Source organism: Thamnophis sirtalis, unplaced genomic scaffold (genome assembly GCF_051295495.1).
Source record: "Thamnophis sirtalis isolate CommonGarterSnake01/CBP01778 unplaced genomic scaffold, rThaSir2_p1.2 scaffold_1, whole genome shotgun sequence".
In the NCBI taxonomy this organism is placed as follows: domain Eukaryota; kingdom Metazoa; phylum Chordata; class Lepidosauria; order Squamata; family Natricidae; genus Thamnophis; species Thamnophis sirtalis.
In genome coordinates this window covers 88307785-88333801 of record NW_028261381.1, presented here as the reverse complement: position 1 = coordinate 88333801, position 26017 = coordinate 88307785, and the positions used below count along the sequence as shown (strand labels likewise).

At 38.2% G+C, this 26017-nt stretch overlaps 1 protein-coding gene across 1 annotated transcript in view; it reads right to left on the bottom strand.

The window, feature by feature from the left end:
- CCDC73 (coiled-coil domain containing 73) overlaps positions 1 to 26017 on the bottom strand; it is a 74751-nt gene that overhangs the window by 46295 nt on the left and 2439 nt on the right. Inside the window, exon 2 of the mRNA XM_087718529.1 lies at positions 3080 to 3225. Within this exon, the coding sequence (XP_087574655.1) occupies positions 3080 to 3211 (132 nt within the window). The 5' untranslated portion in view covers positions 3212 to 3225. The remainder of the gene's footprint in view (positions 1 to 3079; positions 3226 to 26017) is intronic.

The window sequence follows — 26017 nt, the reverse complement described above, 5'->3', positions numbered from 1 at the left end:
CCCACCAGCGGCCAGGCAGGTGAGGGCGAGGGGGCTGAGCCAGGCAGCTGAGCGCAGCAGGGGAGGCGGCTGGCCTTGCTGCCTTTGCCGCAGAGCAGATCCGCCCTCCGTCGGGAGGCCAGCTATATATATTGATATATATTGATATATCACAGTAATGATGTATTTTATTGTGTCTCGTGTAATTTACAAACTTAAAAATGGGAGGTGAAAGGGCCTCATAAGTGGAATAGCCTAGGGCCTCTTTTCATCTAAATCTGGCCCTGTCTATCAATCTTACCTGATTTTTTAAAATATTATTTTAATTACAGCAAGAATGGCAAGACAACATGTCACAATGCAAAGCATGAACCTCATGCACAATGTGTATTTCCAACAATATTTTTCAGTCCCACATAAATGGAAGCTTAGTACATGAAAGGATGAGCATCTTCAAAAGAGATACTTTTCTACCCAGAGAGTTGCCAGAGTACATTGTCCCCCTGACGTTGTAAACTGAGCCTGCTAACTTTTTAAGCATTATCTTGGTGTCACTAACTTTAAGTATATCATACACTTCTAGGAAAGTGTAATAAACATTACTATAATTTACAAATGAAGGCAGATACACATGTCCCAGGATAATGTAGCAAGATCCAATCTGGGTCAGTCACCAAATTTAGTGGTAAGCTGGTGGCAAACCAACACTCCTGTTGACTGACAAGGGATTCATTTCCCAGGCTTCAATCATTGTCCTGGGTATTGTAGTTGCAAAATTTAATGGGTCTTTGTTCATTGTATATAAGGCTACCCATGAATTTGGGTCTCCCCATCTGAACGGTCACTTGTGTTCTTGCAGTCTGGTGATTAGATTCATATTCACCATTTAAATGTTATCTTTTTGTGGATTTGATTTTTTACAAGATTATTACAATACACAATGGTTCTATAATTGGGAAACTGATCTTCAGAAATATTTTATGTACACGGAAGCCTCATAATTAAAACAATCAGTTGGCATATAAATGGACTTCAATCGAAAAGAAAAAAGGACAAATTTTCAACAAGTTCAAAAATTACAACCACACTCTTTCTATTTAAGAAACATAGAAGGGTACCCAACTCCTGGGCTGACTGGCTTTCTTTCCAGCAGCTCTTTCTCTGCCTTTTGGTACCGGCCATCAAAGGCGAGGCTTTTGTGGGCAGAAGAGCTGTGCTGCAATTGAGAAATGGGCATCAGAGCGGCCAGCTTGAGGGAAGGAGGCTGCTTTCTCCCCTTTCCCTGTTCCTCGTCCTTCCTTCATGCAGGCCTCTCCATTGCAGCACAATGCCCAGGATCCATTAGCCAAGGGCAAGCAGTCAAAGTAGGGCGTGGCAGGGAAGGCTTGTGCAAAAACTCATGGGCCGGGGAAGCGAGTTGATGATCTCAGCTGCCTGGCTCACAGGAAGCTTGCGGAAGCCTCGCTGGATGCTTTTGCGGTACCTCTGGCAGTAATGGAAGGCAGAGACACTGGGGGGAGGGAGAGACGCAATCCCAGCTGCCTGGCTCATTAGAGCAAGCGTTCATTTAAGCAAGTGTCCAGCAAGCGTCCATCGGGGAAGGTCTCATCTGCTCACTTGGCATGGTTAAAATGTGAAATCTGACTACCATTCCAATCAGCCATTCCTTTGTTTTTACTTTCATATACACACACATATACTGGTACATGGGTATCAGAAGTGGGTTGCTCCCGGTTTAGACAAGATCAGGCGAACTGGTAGTGGCAGCGGCGGGAGGCTCAATCTACAAGCATGCGCACAAGCATGCACATGAGCAAACCAGAAGTAAAAAATGGAAACCCACCACTGATGGCCATATAAGGGGGCACTGCAGAAACAAAATATGGTCCTATGAATAGTGCCTAAGAAACTGTCCTCTAAGAAAGTGCCCACTTTATAAACTGTCCCCTATAAAGGTAAAACCTTAAACATAACAATATGTCTGCAGCAGTGTGTCATTCCTTGATGTTCTCAGCTACAGTGCTCTCATAACAATAAAGAACACATTACTGACAGTTCTTTCTTGTGGAAAAATACTACCATACCTCCTCACACTACATACAAAGATGTCAAACCAGAAAAGACTAGCATATAAAATTTATTTTTAAATTGAAAGTAATAAAATATGCTGAAGAATATGGAAACAGAGCAGCAGAGAAACATTTTGGACTAACTCCAACTGTAAAAATGATAAGAGAATGAAGGACACTGAAATTCTCTCCTTATTCATAGAAGTTACAAAATATTTCAATGCCTTTTCTGTGTTCTTCATATTCATGAATTGTAAACAGTTACTGCAATAGGAATTCCATTTTAAATTGTTATTTGACACATGAAAGCTAGTTATATTATCTAATACAGTATCTAACTGAATAAATTTACATTTAACAGCATACCTTATACTGTTCATTTTTATTATTGACTCATTACAGATTTTTATTTCTATATATGAAAAAGCTGTAGTGTAGTAGCCTCCTGGATGCAGAATGGGTCAAATTGCCACAGTCAACTCACTGTGGCCAACTTGTTATGGGACAACTCACCACAGGACAATTTAACAATTCAATTATTTAAAATAAATTATTATTTTTTATTTTTTGTCATTGTCATTTCATTCTGTCCCTTTTTTAGCATCCTTTCTTTAATGATTATATTCTATCATTTCTTTAATATTAGTGTAACTCTTGTCCTATAGTGAATTATCCTGCAGCTGGTTGGCCATGGAGAGTTGGCCATGGCATGTTGGCCATGGTGAATTGGCTGTGGCGAATTGTCATAGTCCCTCCTGACTGATAATCTAATTCTCATGTGACACTTGCAATAACTTAAGCTCGAAACTCCTATTATAGTACCATGTCTGAATATGAAGAACAGAAGAGAATTGGAAATACTTTTCTGCCAGTGACTACTCTGTTTGATTTGGGTTTCCAATAGTTTGAGATGGTTAGGAATGGAGCTATTTTAATTTGTTTTAATAGATCTTATTAGCTATTTCATCTTGTTGATTTTACTGCATTAACATTTGAAAATAATTCTAAACATAAATAATAAATGCACCTACCCTTCTCATACGCAACTCTTCTACTGCCTCCAGAAATGTTGTTTTGAAATCTAGTAACTGAATAGAAAGCAATGCTTCTGAGGAGTTTTGTAAGGAATACGCTGCTATTTCTTTATCTAAATCTTCATCCATTTAACCTATGGAATCTAAAAAGAAGTTTTTAATTACTAAATGTAATATTAATATTATTAGGGCCAATGTTTGACTAATTCCCCCACTCCTGGATTAATTGGTAGAGAAAGAATAAAGGCAGAGAAGAAGGGAAGCTCTTGTTGTCACCCTTGATTTCAAACTTTGCATGACATTAACTAATGTGCACAAGGTTTTTGTTTGTTATTCAGATCAAAACTGCATTTGTATTTGAATGTTGAGGCTTCTTATATAAAAGTGGCCAGAGCCAAATAAAAAAGTATATATTTGAGTGAAATATATGTGAAAGGAAAGTAGAAACAGATCCTGGGTGAAAATGAAGTATGTGGATTGTAACAAATATACATCAACCCACACTGAAAACTGAGTTTGGGGCAAAAAATGCCTCTAATTTGAAGACCAACTTAACAATCTCCAGACCCAACACTATGACAAGTGTTCCATCAACAAGTACTAAATACTGTGTTAAGATTTTCTTTCTTGTTTGGCAGGTGATACAATGCCCTGAACTTTCCAGAGAACTGAGCACAAGACTCCAGGCACATTCTGGAGAGAGAGAAGTTCCCTGAGAATAGACTCCAGCATAAACCCAAAAGCTCAGAAGAATAAACCTTTGGTCCTGGTAGCTGATTCAGATTAAATCCTGTATACACAAAACAGTTCAATCTTCATCAACACAAATGTCAAATTAATGAGACTTCAAGAACATATAATATTTAGAAGTTGTTTTTATGTCTCATATTTTAACATAACAGAATATTTAACAAAATAATAGATTGGAAGGGACTTTGGAAGTCTTCTAGTCCAACCCCCTTCTCAAGTAATGATGGAGCACCCACAATTCTGAAGGCAAGCCGTCCATTAATTAATTGTTCTGTTAGATAATTTCTCATTATTAGGTTAGTTTTCTCATTTCCATTCATTACTTTTTATCCTGCCTCCATATTTAAACAACACTCCTTCCTGCTGATCAATTGGCATATACTAAAACTGAGACTTAATGCCCTTTGGCCCTTTCACTGCTTTTCATTTATTATATTTGTGGGGTTTTCAGGTAAAGAAAAATCTGCCCCTTCCCAAAGCAGCCACGTAATTTATCAAAACCAAAGTCACTCCTCAGAATAATCAAAAAGCTACAGGAAAATGGCGAGAAGACGTGTGGCATCTTTGATTTATAAAATAGAGAGGGAGATCAAGGGATCAAGATCAGGAAACAAGGAAAACTACACCAAAATTACAGAGGAAACAGGAAAAAAGGAATTTCTTGTTGAAATTCTGTGTGGAATTTAGTACCAACCGTGCATGTAGATAGCTCCATAATCAAATCAATCATGATTTTATATGCTTATCAGCCTGAAATGCTAACCAGTTTTAGAAGGTACCTTACCATCTATTAACAATTGTACAATAGTCATAGTACGTAGGTATCAATAAGCAACACAAGACTCTAAATATAAAATTACATAAGTCAAAGAAGATGATTTTAAATCATTGGTACTTTTATATGTAAGCAAGTTTTAAAATTGAAATATTTTAAGAACTTGCTGATAATCCTGATGGTCTTGTGTGAGATACTTCACTTCAGTAAATCACCTCTTCCATCTTTATTTTTCTACGTTAACATACTGAATGAAACTTTTATTTTGTGTCCTACTGAAAGTTGACGAATACAGAGCTTGGATAGACACAAACAGAAGTCTTATCTGTAGTTTTGCCTAATCAGTTGATCTCCTTCCTAAGGAAGTTACCCTGTTTATCTATGGGGGCATTATATCACATCAAATTGTTTTTGGTTTGTTTGTAGAAGACTTTTAGGTTATGGGAGATTGAACTTGGTATTGAATGCTAGAGCAGTACTATAGAAATATATATATTATAAAATACTGTGTCTGCTGATCAGTATTAATCTGGTTTTTCCCTTTAGCTCTGCATTTTTTTCTACAGTGTAGTCAATATTATTATTGCACTTATTCTAATACAATAATTCAGACATCATGCTCAGCCATAGTTTGTTTAGTTATGATATACTGACTAAAGTACAACTGATGGGTTCACACAATATGCTAAACTATTTTTTATTAACTGCAGGAATTGCATTCATACAATGCATTAAACCAAACACAAACAAGTCAAATGATAGCTTGGTGTGATGTGCAAATGTAGCCACTATTAACTGCCTTAGATATTTGAGTAAAAACTGGACAGATATTTTTAAAATAAATTAATTGCTTAGGAAACAAAATTTAACATAAAAAGTAACAATATTTCAAATTAAATAAGCTAACTTTATCTAGAGAGCAAATATTTATTCTGAAAATCAAACAATAATTTACCTTTCCCTGAGCTAATAGTCTGTTGAATACCTGATTTATAAACATATTTCTAAAATGTAATCTCAATATTCTGCAATAGTTAAAAATATATATTTAGCTTTACAAATAAAGCAGCAGTTCACAATATTTTTACCTGATTTTAAACAAATATTATGACCAAGTGTTTTATAATAGAGATGGGTTGCTGCCAGTTCGGCCCGAATCAGCCAAATCAGTAGTAGCAGTGGTGGGAGGCTCCATCCACCCACCCGAATGCTTCTGCGCATGTGACCGCACCCAAACTGATAGTAAAAAAATTAGCAACCCACCTCCACTTTGTACCTATGTGGAAAAAAATTATAGCATTTAGTAAGTTATCCAATAATGGAAAAACCATTGATCAGATGCATTATCAACTTTCCAAAGCAATGAAATAATGCCTTCTGACAGCAAAACAATTAAAAGTGAGTCACCTCGAAGCAAAATAGGTAACAAACAAGTCTAATAAATAAATAAAATCTAAAATTGATTGGTGTGAAAGATGCCGCATTCATTCTCCTTTGATCATATTAAATAAATGATTTATTTGATTATGTTTGCACTAAAGAATGCTTTTTTGCACTTTATTTGAATTACTGGCATATTATTTTGTGTAAAAATATAGCAAAAAGGGCATTTATAAAAAACATTTTAATATAGCTGTAGAATATATAATTTTTAAGAGAAAAATACTTGTTATAGTTTTAGACAATTATTTTCTTGTTACAATTTTTCATTTTACATGAATATAGCAAAAGAAAAAAGAAAAAAAACCTGTTAAACTCAGTCCATTAAAATATACCCTTTTATTACCGATTTTCAATTTAGCCAATAATTCATGGTAGAAGTTTTCATTTTACAATGAAAATGCATTATAAAAATATGTTTTACCACACCCATAAGTACTGTGTATGTTTTCATATATTTGAACAACACTTATTAAAAAATACATATTAAATAATCTGCACTAGAAAGTAAAGCAGTAAGCCTGATAGGGGTCAAGGTAATAACACAGGATGGACAAATTATACTGTCATTTCACTTAAATTATTTAAGTTATTTAATTTGACCTGTAGATAGACTCTTGTCATCTCATCATGCCTGACTTTTAAGTGGGAGGTCTTCACTCGTGATGATCCTTTAATGGAAGCAAAGCTTTCTCCATTTAACCCATGGTATTATCAATCATGTACAGGGATAAATGAGCCAGTAAGATTTTGCCAGTATCACAAATGACACGGTGACCTGAGGCCAACATCTTTATTTGCTTCTCCAGTGATTCACTTCAGCAGATATTAACCAATTTTATAATCCATGAAAGGCAAAATTAAAGGACACCATCCATAAAACAGAATAATTCCTATCAGCAACAAAGTGATGTCTGTATTATCTTATAAATTATATAGCCATATAGTGTGGAAATGTAATGAAGTAAAGATGGTAATAATCAAATGCCTAGGGCAAACGCTAATATGCATTTAATCACACAGCATGAAACCATTTGTCACTACAGTTGAATGCATGTGTACATAAAATACATGAGTCACGTCCTTATTGTTATACTATAACAGCATCAATTTCACACTATCCTTTTTACTACTATAACAACTAGAAGGATTTGATATTATTTTTAAAAACCAAACTGTACACAATAGGTGTCAGGACTTTAAGTTAGTTTAAAGTGCAAGTTTCATATATTTCTATTAAAAACACATGTGACATTTAAGCCACTCACCAATAACTTAACATATTTTCTAAAACATTACAATATCTTGGTACAACTTGAATAAAATCTTATGTGTTTAATATTTTTAATGAATATTTATTTACCACTCATGGATAGCAATATATAGCAGTAGACTTATATACCGCTTCATAGGCCTTTCAGGCCTCTCTAAGCGGTTTACAGAGAGTCAGCATATTGCCCCCAACAATCTGGGTCCTCATAACCGCTCATGTCTATAGATTTAAATTGTCAAAGAATATATGAATCGATTTCATTAAACGTGTAGATTGCAATCTTATGTACAATTTTGACTTTTAAAATCCTAACATTTTCAATGTGACCGATGCAGCCTAAGAGAAAGATTCCATCTTATTTTTTAAAATCAAGATTGGAGAAATCTCTAGAGAAACTACATGAATATAGCAATAGCACTTACACTTATATACTGCTTCACAGTGCTTTACAGCACTCTCTAAGCAGTTAACAGTCAGCATGTTGCCCCCAACAATTTGAGTCTTCATTTTATGGACCTTGGAAGGTTGGAAGGCTAGGTCAACCTTGAGCCTGGTGAGATTCAAACTGCTGAACTGCTGGCAGTCAGCAGAATTAGCCTGCAATACTGCATTTTAATCACTGCACCACCACAGCTCATATGTTTATGTTTATTTAACAATGTAATGTTTATGTAACAATGTACAACAATGTGATATTGTTGTATAACACTAATTATAATATTTAGTACAATATATATTATTTACTCTCTTTCAAATATATTGTTTACACTACACCAAAATTTAAATAAATTTAAATAAGCATCAATTTTACTTCAGATACCTCTGCAACTTTTTAGAAATGCTGTAAGCTCCCTCCTTCTAGGAAACAACCTACCATCTTCCCTAGTATAAAATGGCCTGCCTTTTCCTTCACTATGTTTGCGTTTTGTGGCCAAGGAAAAGATAACAAAGTGGACATTCTATCAGGAAGTTCCAAATCTACATGGAAGAATGGAGCCAAGCTACGAATGTGCCTTCCATTCACAAACAAGAAAGCAACAAAAAGATTGCTCAAACTAGAAGTTGAAAATTTGGATCATTGGCAAATTAGATTACCCTTGAGAATTGAATTATAGTAATAGTAACAGTATAAAAAATTGCCTGTCTCATGATCCCAAAGACACACTGCAAAATTATTCTCCAGAGTTGCAGTTAACCAAAGGTTGAAAAATTCTACAATAGGACAGCCCACAGTAGGGATAGGGTTATCCCAAAGAAACTGGTCATCCACAGCAATGTGTACACTTATCTCAAAATCATAGCGGAACAAACTGTGCAGAAAACATACTCACACCAGCATATCACTTTCATCTATATTAAAACTACTTTTCCTCTAATCTTAGTCACATATTTTGAAACGAGGCAGGAAAAACCTAAAATGATCGCAAAGTAAAAATATAAATTTTCTTTTTTTACTATTCCGCTATAATTAATATTTGTGCAATCTCATACAATGCCTTGCAATTATTGTATTCTACAAACAATGCCATTCTATATTTTTTGGTATAGTCTATAACATGCTTGAATTAAAATAATATTCAATTGAATCAAACACTGATTTTTCAATAAACTTTCTTCAATGGAATCAGTGAAGTACTACATTCCTTCTCCGTTAAAAATATTTAACCATCTTTTTCTTTCTCTTATCTCTTCCTCTTATCATAGTTGGTTCTCCAGATGATGCTAAATTTCCAAATTTTATTAGTCCTAAGCAGTGATTCCTACCGGTTTGGACCGTTTCAGTCAGGAATGAATTCAGATGCTTCAAGTCTAGGATCGCTCTCGATCTCCCGGAGCTCTTCAGGACGACAAAGAGGTTTGAGTACAGGCCTTCCCCATACTGCCTGAATGTCCAGCAGATGCTGGATTGTCAGGAGCATTAGGCAGCATCTTCCTGGGTCCCTAGAGGGGGGGAAATCCTGAAGAGCATTGAGAGAGGGGAGAGGAACTCCAGACGAAGACCCTCCCTGGCCGTCGACCTGACCCAGGCATTTGATGTTATCTGATCCCACTGGTCCGCGAAGGATGCCAGGCAACCGCCTGTGGGTTGACTCGGGTAGGAGTCATTTCCCCCAGCGGAAGGAGCGGCCATCCCCTCTGTGAAAGGGCCATTTGGATTCACCTTGAAACCTATTCCTATCTTGGTAAAACAGCCGCTGACTCTGTCTATCATACCTGTAGGGGGCTTACTGCTGTTGGCGGTAATCCTGGTCAGGCGGCCTGAAGGATGAAGGCCTACGGTATGAAGATGAACGGTTGTCTGGCTTCTTAGAATTTGAAGGTAGGACCTTCTTTTTATCCTTGTTCTCCACAAGGATGGGATCAAGGAAAGGGCTGGAGAAGGGGGCCGCCGCCAGGTTCCATTTGGACTTGTTGTCCATTTGGCAATTAGGGAGCCACAGGAGTCTCCTCGCAGTCACAGAGGTGGATAGAGCTCTGGATGCAAATTTAATGGAATCCAGGGTGGTGTCCGTCGAAAACTGGGTAGCTGAAATGATCTTAGTGAGGTCTTGGTGAAGACGCTCATCTTGGATCAGGATGTGGTCCTGTAGTTGCCGGAGCCACATGACCGTTGTGTGGTTGAAATAAGATGCTGCCGCGGCCGTATTAATGGCCCAGGCAGAAGCGTTGAAGTTCTTACGAAGGGTAAGCTCCGTATGCTTGTCCTCTGGCTTCAGCTTATCGGCCATGTCACCCAAGACTACTGTGGATGCGTTAGCTAAAAGGGCAACCAGGGCATCTACCGTGGGAAGTTGCAGAGCCTGGGAGAAGGCCTGCTCCATATTATAATAATGCTTATCATTGCTTCAGGATTTGGCAAGGAGAAAGGCCTCGCCCCCTGATTCTGTACCACTTCCAGGAAAAGGTGAGGGGCTGGGACCTCCACTTTATCTGTGTTGGGATTTATAAACATGGGCAAGTTGGGATCCTGTGCTGGGAGACTGGCGGAGCCCCCATGCCAATCTGAGTTGTCTTTTTGGCCTTGTGTAGCATAGGCTTGAAAGCGGGGGGTGGAAAAAGCCCTGGAAATGCTGGGGCCTCTGGGGGAGCGGAATCCTCATTCTCTGAAAACCCCAAGTCTGGGTGTGTGACCTCCCCCAAGATGTAACCCTCACTGACCACTGAAGGGGAAGGAGGCCTAGGATTATTGTGTCCTCTGGAAGAAGAGGAGAACCTCCGCCTGGAAACTGCCAGTGGTCTGGGCACCCCTTGGGAAGAACTGTCCTCTGGGCTAGGAAATACCCCTAGATATAGCTACAGATATGAGTCTCCTGATGTTATCTGGCAATTGGTCTAAATCATTTAATCCTCCTCGGAAGGGCCCCGTGATGGAGGCCCTCGAGGGGCAAGTTGGGCTGCCGGTAGGTAGTCCTGGGATCCCCCTTCCTGTCCTCCACCCTTTCCCTATAGGCTCTAAGTGAGATGGGAGGAGAAGGGGAGGCCATCTCCCTGCGGGGCCTTGCATGAGAAATAGAGGGAGAGGAAGGACTGAAACCCCTAGGAGGTGATCCAGATGTTTGAAAACGAGCCCCAATCGGAGATCTAGATCTGCTGGGGGATTCAGGCCTAGTTGCCTGCACCAGTATTTCTGCCCTAGCCAGCTGTTTTTCTAGGGCTTTTTGCCTTCTGGATTCATCCCTAGTGGCTGCTCTGGAAGGGCGCTGGTCAGCTGTAGGTCTGGAGGCCACTGCCCTGGGCCTAAACCTGCACTGGCCCTCCTCCACTAGATCTCTTTGGGCCTGTGGTTCTGGAACTGTGGAAGCCATGCCTCACTCATGTGTCTGAGGATGGACTGTGGGTGCCTGCCGGCCTCGATCTCTGGCTTCGCTGTAGTTGTTTGTGAAGCCTGGTGCACCTTGTCTCCTGCGGGCTTCAAGAATCTCCGATGCAGGCTGCTGCTGGAAACACGGCAAGAGGCAACCGCCCACGAGGTCGCACCAAAAATGGCCACCGCGCCTCGTGGGTGAAGAATCGGGCGATCGCAACTTTGAAGTGGCTCTGACGGATTAGCCTCGCGATGAGCTGAGTCTGAAAGACTCCTGCACCCAGCTTTTTTTGCAGTCCTCCTGTTTCTATGGGCCACGCCGCGCCATCTGGTGAGTCCGAATCGGCGTGCCCTCTTATGACTAAGCAAGCCGCGGCAGGTCTTTGAAGCCACGGTGAGGCCCCGGCAGCAGCGGCGCTGATATCCGATCAGTATCGGCCAGAGCTTTCAGATGTGATCGCTAGAGGCCGCATTTGAGCCGCCGTGTTGAAATTAGAGAAATGGCCACCGTTGCACTCAGAAGGACCAGGCAGCTCTCAGGTTGGCCATGGAGTTACAGGTGAAGCCCCCTCCTCTCTTCCGTGAGACTGGAACGTCTCTCTGATGGCAATTTGTTTTTAATTAATTTTAGAATATCCAATTAATCGAATCTTTATCACAAATTAAATAGTACCTCACTGGAGCCACAGCTAGTGCTTGGACCAAAGACTGAGGGAAACTGGGAGCCGAGAGGGAAAGGAGGATACTTAAGAAAAATCCCTCAGTCTCTGGACCACTCAGGCTGTAACAAACCCTGTTGTAGCCCCTCCCGCCAAAACTACAGGAAAACGAAATGAATTTCCAACACATTTCATGGCAGTTTTCATGCTTTTTAAAATACTGCTCACTAAGCATCTTCAGCAAAGTCATATCAAAATTATGGATCAGGATAATAATTTAAAGTGGAAATTCACACTAGAAGTAATTTATCTTCTAATAAATTTAAATGTTAAAGTCTATGTCTATTTTTTTTTAAAAAATATCAGATGCTATTGATATAATGGCTAAGTTAGCTATCAAAGGAATCATTAAAGATGGCTTTGCATAGGTCTGTATTGGAGTGTGAACAAAAAAAACTCTCATTGCAGTATATCTGTAGCAGGGGTGGGTTTCAACCGGTTCGCGGCGGTCCCTGTGAACCGGTTGGTCAGCGAACCTGGAAGTAAGTAACTTCCGGGAACGGCGAAGGGCGCACCCGCCCGCCCGCGCTCCTTACCCAGTTTTGACAAGTTCTGCGCTTCCACGCATGCGCAGGATGCATACAGCGCCTGCGCGATCCTCCAGGAGCAGCTGGAGCATCGCACAGACGCTAGTACGCATGCATGCACCGCACGCGTGCACGAGGATGCCGCCGGCCCCGTTCCAACTGAACCGGTTGGAACGGGGCGAGAAACCCACCCCTGATTTGTAGGATAACAAAACTGTATAAAAAATAAAAAATATCTACAACACAATAATAATATACTGGTTATAATGATAACAATACAGTAAAATTTATACAACTGGCAATTATTAAAATTATTTTGCCATCTTAAGGATAATTTTATGAATTCCCCAAAATTATCTTCCTCTGATTTTGCCTGGGATAACTGTAACTATATGTAGTTCTGGCCTTAGTTAAGATTAATTATGATTATATGCTAAACGCCATTAAAAGAAATGGGAAAGAAAATAATTATATGAAATGTGTAAGATAACAGGACAAGAGTTATATGCAAGATGGGCAAGCTATTTCTGAAATAGCAGTGTAATTCATTGTTATGCATTCTGTGTAAAAAAAGGCTTTTAAGGCACTGCTACAGTATTGTTAACCACTGGAGTAAAAAAATACATTTTCTGGAAAATATGTAAAAGCCACCAGACCAATGTAGAAACAATTAACCTTTTAATTTTGAGGTAAGGATAGTTGATTTGGTATTGCAATATTTATTCTGAAAAAATACATCATATTTTGCAAATGTTTCTTTAAAATACTATGAATTTCATCTTGTTGCTGCTTCACTGGCATAGTTTTGCACAATATTACTTGGCTTTTCTCTTCCTCAACTAGCTACACTTTGACCCCACAATTAGGCACTAGAGCTGAGCAAAGTGTTTGAAAAAAGTAATTTATATAATATATTATTGCCATAAAATGCTTCCCTTCAAAGTTCTCACGTGGTTTCTTTGAAAACTCCCCCTATCTATGTTCAGCTTCTTCAGTCCCAGTAGGTGCCTGCAGAAGGATGTGCCAGCACAGTCTGCTTTCAGAGTAACTTTTATGCTCTGAACAAAGATGACTCACAATGATGAGATGACTAGCAAAACACAATTGTACATAATCTATCATATAAAGTTTATACTAGGAATGTTAATATTATTCATAAGAACATTTTCGCAAGGAATGGCATATAATTATTAAAAAGGTAAAAAATAGTAAAAGTTCCAATCTAGCTAGAAAAATGTACTATGTTCCTTCCTATGTTATAACCAAATCTAAAAATTGTATTATTCTTTATATCAATTTAATTAAGAGATAATAAAGTATCTTTCAAAACTCATTCAACGATACAAAGTATAGGCTTCATTGAAAAGAAAATCAAATTAGGAATCTACCTGTATAATAAAGATACAGGTGAAGGCCATGAGAAGTTTTCTTTGTGTAGTAATTATGCACTAAATTCAATAACATGTAGAATTCCATATAACACAAATATATCTAAAATGTTTGCTATTCCTTAATTTGTTATACAAGGAAATCAACCCTGACTGTTCTTTAAAAGGACAGATACTGAAGCTGAAACTCAAATACTTTGGCCACCAAATGAGAAAAGATGATTCATTGGAAAAGATTGAAGGCAAAAATAGAAGGGATGATGAGGTGGTTAGAAAGTATTATCAACGCAATGGGCATGGATTTGAGCAGACTCAGAGACAGTGGAGAATGGGGAGAGGGCTGGCTTGTTGTGGTCCCTGAGGTCTCGAGCAATCAAATGCAACTTACTGGCTGAACAACACATTTGTTATACAAATATTGTACAAACACACATCAATTTGCATGAACAAATAAAATATTTCCATTCTTCCTAGATAATATTTCCTCAGACACTTCTCTTGTCAAATTTCACTGTAGGAAATTTCTACAACTGTAAAATACTAATCAAGATGAGATTAATCAGAATTCCTATTTAACAAAATTTGGTACACAAACATAATTTCACATCACAGATCATAAAATAATTCCGGTTCACTTTATGTTAGTTAATACTGCATGTGTAAAATAAATGTACTACATTTAGCTTAGAGGAGCAAAATTCAGAGTTTATGAAGTTAGAAGTAAAGTAGGAATAACACAGTTTCTTAACAAGTTCCTGATTGTTTCTTTAAGCAGGAGATGGTGCTGCTTTTACACTAGCCCTGTTTACACATTGTTAGTTAACCGCACTGCCTGCTGTGTAAAACACAACCAAAGAAATACCTCACTGTAATACCATTCAGAGACATTTCACAGGAATCATTTTTTAAAAATGTAGCTTCATACAGGTACAAACAACTTGGGAGCCACAATTTCTATTTTCTTTACTTACAATATAATTTTTTGAAGAAAACATTACATTGCAGTTCTCTATCTAGAATATTAAATATTATACTGTCATCCAGTGGTCATTATAATGAACTACACAATTTCTTTGTTTTTACATTTAGTAGTACAGTACTGTTCAGGAATATCAATTATATAAGTTAAACACATATATTATAAATACAGAAAATGTCTAATTTGTTAGTGTTTAAAGTCCCATAAGACTTTTCACTAATGTACAAAGATTAAACAACTACTCTGGAAAAAATAAAAGATGTTTAAGTGAAAGAGTGCTGCATTATAAAATACAAGAAATTAAAGCTATTGTACTAAAATATTAGTTTTCAAATATATACATTAAAGCAACTAGCTAGGGAACAAACATAAAAAGAATGAATATGAGATTTGACAAAATGGAGACACTGTGGATTAAATCTCAAAGTTTATAAATTAGTATTTTTGTTGTTTTTGAATAGATTTCACTTAACTTAAACAATTCTCTCTCACGCACACACAGTGTGAATCTGCATATTCATCATTCCTATTCAAGGTAATTAGAGGTATGTATAGCAGAGAACAAGAGTAAGAAATGGAAAAACCAAAGAACTAGAAGAAATAAGAAAGTGAAAAGGAAATACATCTAAAATTATTATGTTCTATTGTTGCGCTCAACTGAATATATTGTATTGCTTCAGAACACTAAGAAAACTAAGATCTGCCATGGTCAGTATGCTAGATATCATCGGGTAGGACCTTGGAAGTATGCCTTCTGCCACGAACAAAGGTGAATATACGTGCACAGGTTATTGTTGCAGGATCCAATCTGGGTCGATCACCAGAGATTTTGTTTTCTGAGCTTTCAGACTCATACTGGAGCTTCTTTTTTGTCATAGTGTTTGCCTTATGGAACATCCTTTCCCCAGGAACATGGTTAGCAGTGACCTATCAGCCTTTAGGAAGTGGTAAAGACCTGGACAGAATATTGATAGAGCTAACACAAGGAGATTGTGGATCAATGTGAGTTTTATTGGGGGCCACAATGCTATTTGTTTGATTATATTATGTTTTTAGTTTGTTCACTGCCAGTGAACAAGTTTCTTTTTTTTTTTTTTTTTATAATTAAATGTTTTATTCATTTTCATTTTCAATTTTGTACATTCACTTATATACTGGATATTTGCAATAATAATAATATAATCGTAAGAAAAAAAAAAAAACCCAACCTAAACACAACTCATAAACCCAACCTATCACTTTCACACACCCCTTCTTCTCCCCCTCCAACTTTCCTTTCTCCCTCCAACGATCACCCCTCCTACTTCCCTTTCCCCTCCTATCTTCCTTTCTCGCCTTCCTCACCCTCCTTCCCCTCTCATCCTCCTTACATTCCCCTCTTCCTCCCTCCTTACTTCTCCCTCTTCTTTTCCTCTACTTCTCACTATGGTGCATTTCTCTATTCCTTACACCCAAAAAAAAAAAAGGAAATAAAAAAGCAATAAGAAAAAAAAAGAGAAAAATAAAAAGAAAAGATAAGGAACAACAGTATACAAGTGTATTCTTCTTGTTCTATATATTGAAGCTATATCTCCACCCACCCACCCACCCCCAATGAACCCCCTTCCCTAACCCCCTCCGACTTCCCAGGTCACACACCCGGCACAGTTCAGTACCATTCACCTTCAAAATATCTTATTAACAATAATAATGAAAATAAAATAAAAAGAACACTCCGAAAAAGAAAACAAAAACAAAAAAGTAAATAAAAAAAAATTGAAAACTCTTTTGCATTATGCTCAGCCTCCCATCATTCTTAAAATTTAAACAGTGTAAATCATTCCATTTATATTTTGTCCTCGTCCCTTACTTCTTTGATATTTACCCCCATCTTCCTGTAGAATCTCCAGATAGCCTTTCTTAACCTTATATTCAAATATTAGTTTATACAAAAATCAATTTATCTTCATACTTTCGCTACTCATCTTCCTATCCTTCGTTTCACGTCTCCATTCCTCCCAAGCCCAAATTGCATAAGATTAGGATCTCGCTCTTCACTTTAAAATCCTGAGCTTTTTATATTATACTTCAAACATGTAAATTCGTAAAATATATGCCCAAAATTCATACCAGTTCGTTCAATCCCAAGATCCCTTCATCAATATCCCGCTCCACCTTCCTTTCTGCCCCACACTCCATTCATCCCAAACCGCAATTCAAATAAATCTTAGTCCCCGCTTTCCTCACAGAAAACACTTCATGCGCAGTTTGGATTGAAATTCAAATAAGTCTTGTAAAAGTCCCGTATCAGTACACAGCTTTACCATTTCATACCAAACAGAAATCCTAAAGTTTTAATCAGTCCAAAAGCTTAGAAAGTATTTTAAAGACGTCGCTGGGTATATATTCTTTACTCTTCTGTCCTTCCGGAAAGAAAAGGCAACCCTCTGCCTTATAACCACGTGTCCCGCTGCTTTGAAAATATAACTGAATCCTCAGTTTCCGCTCTTCTGCCTCTCCAGTAGGGGGAGAACAGCTCCCTCCTTCTTGTAGCCAAGTGACTTGCTGCTTGTCTTTCCTTCACCTTGTCCTTCCGCGTTTCCGAGTGAGTCAAGAAGCCCCGCCTTCAGAGTTTTATAATAAAAGTCCCGAGCTTCCGAAACAGAATTAATACGAAATCTTTGATTTTCAAATGTAACTGTGATTCCAACTGGAGCTTCCCATTTATACTTTATTTGACGATTTCTAAGTTCTTGGGTTAAAAAAGTATAACTTCTCCTTGCTTGCAGCATCTGAAGCGGGATATCTTTAAAGACGAACAAATCGTGGCCATCGATTCGAAGCCTGCTATTATAAAGCTTTTGTGAGATCGCATTTCTGGATTCTCTTGTGAAAAAATATATAATTATGTCTCTTGGAAGCTGTCGTTGCTCTGCTACATGCGAATTTTGGCGATAGATTTTTCGAATATTCCATTCAAAATTAAGTCCTGGGCCTCCCACCACTTGGCTGAAAGCTTCTACAAAAGTCTGTTTCAAATTTTCTCCTTTCTTTTCAGGCAGTCCTCTGACTCTTATTGCAAACGCCTTTGTATTATAATTTATCATTGTAAGTTGTGTTTGATTATTAATAATCTCTTGTTGTAAAGCTTGAATATTAGAAGTCAAATTAAAATTAGCCCTCTCCAAAGTTTCCAATTTCATCTCCATTTCTTCAACATAATCTGTTAAAGTAGACGTGACTTCAAACATATTCGCATTTATCTGGGCAATTTTGGTATGTATTTTATCGCATAAATCCAACACAAATTCTTGAATTTCTTTTCTAAAGTCATTAATTATTTGAAAGAGAAGCTCCTGTGTCAAGAAATCTCCAGTAGATGGCGTAGGAGACAAAGGCAGCGATTTGGTAGCAAGTTCTTTAAGCACGAGGGGGGAGGATTTTTTTGCCTGTTTAGACCTGGGAGACATTATAGATAAAATCTGAGAATAGACAGATAAACAGTGTCTTCAGCTGGCCAGTTCTCAATAAATTATTTGTAGATTTTGCTCATTAATGAGTAGCGGTCTCCGGGGAAATAAAGCCAGTTAATTACGTCATCAATCACCAACACAGTAAAAACGCCATTTTGTATCCCAATTGCGCAGAGAAGTTCAAAGGAAAGACAAGGCTGGTGTTTAGATAGTTAAAAAAAAAACACATCACAGAAGTGCGACCCGCTCGTATTATCTTAAAAACAATTTATCATTGTCCTGAGTGCGGGAGTCGGCTGTCTAGGGCTGCAAAAAGGCAGCTGCGAAGAACTGGCTGGAGATAAGAGCTCAGTTACGCTGGATCCATTCTCTGTTCGCAGCCCAAAAAAAAAAGAAGAGGGCTGTGAACTACGAATAAATCCTAACACCTGAGCTTCTGCCTGTCCCTTTCTGCCAGAAAGGGATGATATCTATTGATCTTAATTAGATATACAGACCAGAACTTTAAGAGGGGCTCCGTTGAGCTCCTCGGCGCTGTCTCCTCCCACAGGAAGTCCAAAATTGGGACTTTTTATATTTATGACCACCTCCTGCTGCCACTGCTGTCCCACCCTGGTTTCTTCTAGATGATGGGCTTCTATATAAGTTTGTTTAATAAGAATCACTGTTAAACTTTAAGATAAGGGTGAATATCAGGCACCATGGTCAGCAAAGTAGAAATCACTTTATTAAAATTATAATAAATTCAATACATGTTACTAAGAATTTATTCTAATTTAGTTATTTCGCAACCAATGAAATATATATGCTTTTTTCTCTTTATTTTAGAGGAGTACAAAATATAGGCAAAGTACCAAGAACTACAAAAATAACATTGTAAATAATACGCAAACAATCCTTAAAATAAAATTATTAATAAACAAAAGAAAGTAGAAAAAAGGGGAGAATTCTACAACCAAAAAACTCTTATCATATATATTATAGATTTTCATTGGTTTATTAAAAATATCACAAAATACTATAGAATAATAAGAAACAAAATATTATTGTAAAACATCATAACATTTATTCCAAAAAAGAACCTATTGCTATATCCATAATTAGAAGATATCATATTTTCCAGAACTGCAGTATGCAATTAAAGTCCAATTTCGTGCAAGAATATTCATCTTTTTCTAAGCAAGTAGGGATGTCTAATTGAAGTTCACAAGAGAACATTTCCTACCTGCCACCGACTAGGCCCCAGATGGCAAACCTGTGGCACGTGCAGCCATTTGTTAGGGCACACGAGGCATTGCCCTGTCAGTTCCAGTGCGCATGTGCATGCTGGCCATCTGAGTTTGGCCTCCTTTTAAGGCCATTTCTGGGGAGGGTCGCACGCACATGTGCGCTGCATCGCACGCATAGCATTATGGTGTGGGCATAACCATGCCCGAACCCCTTGCACTCCCCCCAATTTTGGCACACAATCCAAAAAAGGTTAGCCATCACTGAACTAGGCAATATACACAATGCACTGACAGCAAGTTATCTTTAGCTATTTGTATTTCCCATCCCTGTCTAACAATAGTATCTGACTTCATACTTAATATGGGTGTAATCTAAATTCTCCAGATTCTTAATAGGCTGCTTGGCAAAAGGTTCATAGGTATAACTCGGCTAGGTTAGTTATGTTATATATAACTTATATAAGAAAAGAATGAAACAATCTACACACTTGTGAAAGTTTCTATATAGGTATGTATGTGTTTACTGTATGTATATATAAATATATATAGATTTATGCTCCAGGATTTAAATTCTACACTTTTTGATCCATTTAGTATAACCTAGCACATAGAACAGAAGAAATAAAATATTGCTTAGTGCCTATTTTCTAATGCACATGTTTATCTTATTATGACTTCATCTGTATCCAAGTATGGAGGGTTTGACACCTAACTTGTAAAGCAATAATCTGTTTGTGATTTGAGTTTCCTTATTCTTGTAAAGTAGATATACCTTGCATTTGGGAGGGGGGGGAGTTCTTTCACTTTAGGAATGTTGCTAACATGTGTTATGTCTGACTGACCAGATTCTGCAGACCCTTAAACCTTAAACCAGGGGTGGGCTGCTGGGGGTTCGCAGGGGTTTGGGAGAACCTCTATGGGAGGGCGAAGAACAGGCCTACTGTAAGTTTGGGAAGGCCAGAAACAGGCCCATTTCTTGCCTTCAGAGGGCCTCCGAAGCCTGGGGAGGCCATTTGTGCCCTCCAGAGGCTCAAGGAAAGTCTCCAGAACCCAGGGAGGACAAAAACGCCCCCTCCCCCCCGCCATGGTGCAGGAGGCCGACTAGTGCACACCCACCATGGCCACTCTCACCCAGCAACTGGGCAGAGAACTCCTTGCTAAAAATTTTGAAGCCCACCCCTGCCTTAAATTAATGGGGAGGCAGAGTATTGGGTTTGTGGTCTTGACTAAGTGGAGAAAGGAACCAGGAACCACATTGAACCTTTATGTAAAAGTTGAAAAAGGAGAGACATTTGGGGTTCATGAGTGGAAGCTCATTTTCTCAACCTGGGTCAGACCAAGCTCTTAGGAGCTTTACCTGGCCCAAGAAAAAAGAACATTTTTTCAACAAATAGGGTGGGAATCTTTTCCTTTGATTCATCGCTACCAGGAATTGATCCTATCTTATCCAGGAATTAGGTAATTGAAAGTGAGTGAATGACAAGAGCAGAAAGGAATATCACATTTGGATTTGAATCATTCTCTTGCTTAGAGATGATTTCTTGCATTGGGAGGAGCTGCATGGCAGAGCTGAAAGAAACACCTACATTTGAAAACACAGATATAGAGGGGAGGGATGCTTTAAGAATACCATCAGTCAAAATAAAAAAATGCTCCTTGCATTCACCTTCTAATTATATTCTTGAGAAAGAAAAATAAACAGTTAATCCAGTTTTCTAGGATCAGCAAGATTGATAGGCCTCAGACCTCCTGTAGGCTATAATGAACTGATATAAACTGGGGAGACAAGGTGAAAAATTAAGTTCTTGTCTGATCCCATTAGGTAGAATAGTATATTTCTCTTTCGTTCACAGTCACACACAGACACCCCTTAGTGCAAAACCTTGAAGGCCTAATGTTTTTATTTCCTGCTGCTGCCTCCTGACTGGCAGTATTCTGAATTGTGTATTCCTGAAAGTGTGAGTCAAATTGAATTCATCTCTTAGCTAGGATTTCCAACCCCCTCCAGACTTAATTTAATTAAATCAAGATAAATATATTTCTTTCACACACACAAAACATATTTAAGCCGGACAAGATTAATTTATCAGCTGAGCCCAAATGGTAACATGCCGGGTTTAAACAGTATGGAAACTTATGCATTCGTATTTTTTTTACAAAGTACAAAAGGAAAAGTGGGCTGATGAAGAAAAATTAGATGCTTCTTACGCAGCATGCTGTTTCCCTGGTGATCTCTCCTGAGGTAATGGATCTTCTGAGAAGGATGGAAAGAGATTTAGACCAAGAACACGTGGATAGAATTTTGGCGGGAAAAACAAAAACAATAACAATAAAGGAAGCCTTAAAATTGGGAAAACAAGAAAGGGAAAACAAGAAAGGGAAAGAAAGGGTGTGTTTATAAAAGAAGCCCAATTAGCACTCTTTTCTATAGTTTTCCATTTTGATATAGTAAAAATGTAGCATTTCCTTCTTGTGGGTCAATGGATATATTGACTTGATGGTGGGGGGGGAGGGGCAGCCCAAACTGCTGCTCTTGGAAGCTGGAGTGGGGCTTCTCAAGGATGAGCAGGGATGGAAGCCTTCCTGTTTCAAATGCCTTATGTTTGCTTGCCATATAGTTAGTAAGAGCATGCAGTTTTAGCAAGCAGAAGACTGCTTCAATTGAATTTTATAGTATTTTATATTAAAAATGTGTATTGATCATTCAGAGGTTTCTTTTGACTTGGGAAGCAATGCAAAAGTGGTGGTAAAAGTGGTGGAATGTAATTATTTCCCTCCCTTATTGCGTCTGCCAATAGTCACGCAGCAGCCGTGTTTTGGATGACTTGGTCCCTACTAGGAGGAATTAATATGGAAGTTCACCTAAAGCGTTGCTGTGAGAAATGTTCTGTGCATTTGGCAGGCAAAAACTGTTTGTATTTGCTCGGTATTGGAGTTCAGCCTTATAGGAGAGTCAATGGAGGTGGTTGCAAGCTGATTTGGGAAGCGTTTGAGCCCATAGAACCTGAAGAAGTGATAGGCCCCCCCTCAACTGCTAGTTCAGCCCCTTGTGTTTTAGATTGTGCCCTTGCTAATTAAGTTCATGTAGGAGAAGACATATGGGTGGATCTGGGTAGTAGTTAACCCTTTGAAAGAGGAAGCCCTTTGAATGATGATATGGACGTCCTATCCCAATGTCTAGAGGCTGTTGGGGACCAGATGGGGATCCAACTCAATCCTAGCAAGACAGAGTGGCTGTAGGTATTTGGACCCTTTGAAGACAAGATAAATATATAAAATATATAAAATATATAAAATATACTTATAAATAAATAATAAATAAATAATTTATTTAGCAAATGTGGTTCTACAGTGGTTAGGGTGCAGTACTGCAGGCCACTTTAGCTGACTGTGATCTGCAGTTCAGCGGTTCAAATCTCACCAGCTCAAGGTCGACTCAGCCTTCCATCCTTCCAAGGTGGGTGAAATGAGGATCCGGATTGTGGGGGCAAGTTGCTGACTCAATTTGCTAAAAAAAATTGTAAACCACTTAGAGAGGGCTGAAAGCCCTATGAAGCGGTATATAAGTCTAATTAATAAATAAAATAAAGAAAGAAAGAAATTTTTCTATCTTTAGTTTGGATAGAGTTGCACCACTCAGAGCAATCTGGGATCCTCCTAGACTTGTGACTGCTGTTCAAAAAACAGGTAGCAGCTTTGGTTAGGAGACCTTTTGCACACATGTTGGGTGGTACAACAGCTGTCCCCATTCTTAGACTGAAAGGTCCCTCTCACAGTAATTCATGCCCTTGTAACTTCTTGTTTAGACTACTGTATCATGGTCTTGATGGGACTGCTCCTGAAGAGCATTTAGAAACTTCAATTGGAACAGAATGTGGCTATGTGGGTAATAAATGGTGCCAGATATACAGCACCATTTTAGAAACATTAGAAACAAAAAAACCAACAACTTTTTCATCCTCTGCTGCAAATGCTGAGATTTTCCCAAGCTTGCTAATATCCTCACTCTGCTAAGTGAATGCATTTGGTGATATAAATAAAACATTCACTTATGATCTCCAAAAAAAAGAATAATTAAGATGATTATTTATCATGATAAATTATTGGTGAAATTCTTGAGTTTCATAAGCAGTTTCATGTATCTTATGCATATATTTTTTTAACACAAACACATAAGGTGTCTTTGAAACTGTGTTTTCTTTGATCTTGGAGTACCAAGTCTTCTCTTACCTGATAAGAAATCAAAGTACCATTCTGAGTTATTCCCAGATATATCAAAAATGGCATATATGTTAGAACAGGAAATGAAAATGGCTGCTTTATTTCTTCATTAAAATGTGGGAGTGAAACTAATTTTCTGTTGTGGTTTTCAAATTAATGAAAATAATTCTTCATTAATATAGGAATGTCTTGTCAAAATAATTTTCTAAATTAATTTTCAGTTTTAAGGTTATGACTCTACATATTTATCTAGAATAAACCAAAGGCAAATATTAATTAGGAAAGGCATTGGAATGCAGATAAATCTTTAGGATTTTCTTAAAGACCTCTAGTTAGATGGGTGGTGGTTTGACAGATTTCAAGTAGAAAAAGGCTTCTCGGTTTTCTCACACTTTTCAAAGGCAAATAAATTAGAAGAATCTCTGCTGCAAAATTTAAACAGTTTAGACAGAAGAACATTGACCTCCATCTATGTATTTAAGACACTAAGGTTCAAATCAATTCTCAATTTTTCAGTTTGGTTTGGAAATATGCAATCTGTAAACAATATAGTTGCAACAGTGTATGTGTCATACAATCTGAGCATCTGATTCTTCCATCTGACTCTTACATTAGCTACATTACTTGATTTCCTCATTATCAAAACAAGCCAGCACTATTTTCAGAGGGCAGAGCAGATGGAATCATTCTGTACTCACCCCCTGCTATTGCAAATGTAGTGTCTGGGCATGGTTTCCTGCTGCAGGTTTAAAATACGGTACTTTTCCCCCCTCCTTATATTGCTTTGAGCAATCCTGTCCATTTTGGCTGGTGTACTTTTCTTCATTACAGGTTAACCCCAGAGCAGGAATTCCCCTCAACTGAGTCAACGGTTGCAATGATCTCTAATGTCTTTTAGAACTACCTCCCTTACATCAAAGACATTCCAGAGTCCACCAATAGCTACTCTGACAACTCGGGATAAGTGAAGCATATAAACCAACAAATCCATGCAAAGCTTTCTGAGTGACGCATCAGCCCAGTACCCAAAGAAGCAAAATATGAATAGTATATAAAATAGAATAAAAAAACTGTGAACCCACTACACAGAGCAAGCAGACTGAAGATTAGTAGAGACCCCAGAAATACTAATGGGTGGCCCAAATACAGTTTGTATAAAATTCTAGTACCCTAGGAGGGGGCTTCATGCTATGTGCCATTGTATCCCTTCCTACATTGAGAGGCTCTTGTACTAGTATGCAGAAAAAATAGGTGAAGAGATGCTATCTATGGAATGGTCAGATAAGAGACAGCAGAGTTTGCAGCTGGATAGTGGGCAGCATAAGAGGCTCATCAGTGACTAATTTATTGGGCTGTAAAGGAAATAACAGGAGAATTGTACTTTAGACTTTCAAAATTCTGTTAATGTAGCTTTGCAACAGACTAATTTTTTGCTTAGCTGGATGTGTTCCCTCTCTGGTCTATCTGGTAAGACTGACAGCTTTTCTCGTGGTCACTCATACCATGGTCACTTCCTGGGACAACTGCGGTAATGTGTTCTACATCAGGCTGTCCTTGAAGAACATCTAGCAACTTCAGTTGGTGCAAAATATGACAGTGTGGACAATTAAAGTGTGCTCCTAGAATGGCACATATTGTGACTCTGCTCCGTGAGTTCTATTGATTGCCAGTTTGATTACACATCTAATTCAAGGTGTTGGTTTTGATTTTTAAAGCCCTTCATGGCATGGGATCAGGTTTTGACAGTCGACCTCTTTCTGATCGCGTCTGCTCATCCCATCAGTTTTGACAGGAGGGATATGCTTCAAGTCCTGTCTATTAAGGAGTTACATCTGGCAGGAACCAGGAGACAAGTGGAGCATCATTCCTTGAGAGATGACATTGGTTGCATCCTTGGAAACATGACTGTGTCAAACAGCCTTGACGATCACAGAAAAATGGCAACTGATGAGATGGCTACAGTGTAACACCAAATATGCTTTTGAGAGTCACAATTGTAAGATAGGCAGTTGTATCCTAGGGCTGAGAGAGAGTAACTTGCCCAAACCTATAATTGGGCTTGTGGCTCAGGCAGAACTAGAACTCATAGTATCCCAGGTTCCAACCTAGTACATTATCCACTACACCAAACTAACTCTCCTTATAATCTACTGTATATCATCAAACTATAGCAACAAGATGAATCTATATTGAAACACCTGCTGGTGGTATATTTTATTTTATGATATTTTTTAAAAAAATATCTGCCATTTAATCATTACCAATCCTCTGAGGGTGTCTGGACAAATCCATGCAGTTTTCTTGGCAAGGTTTTTCAAAAGGGGTTCATCATTGCCTCCTTCTTAGGGCTAAGAGAAAGTGACTAGTCCAAAGTCAC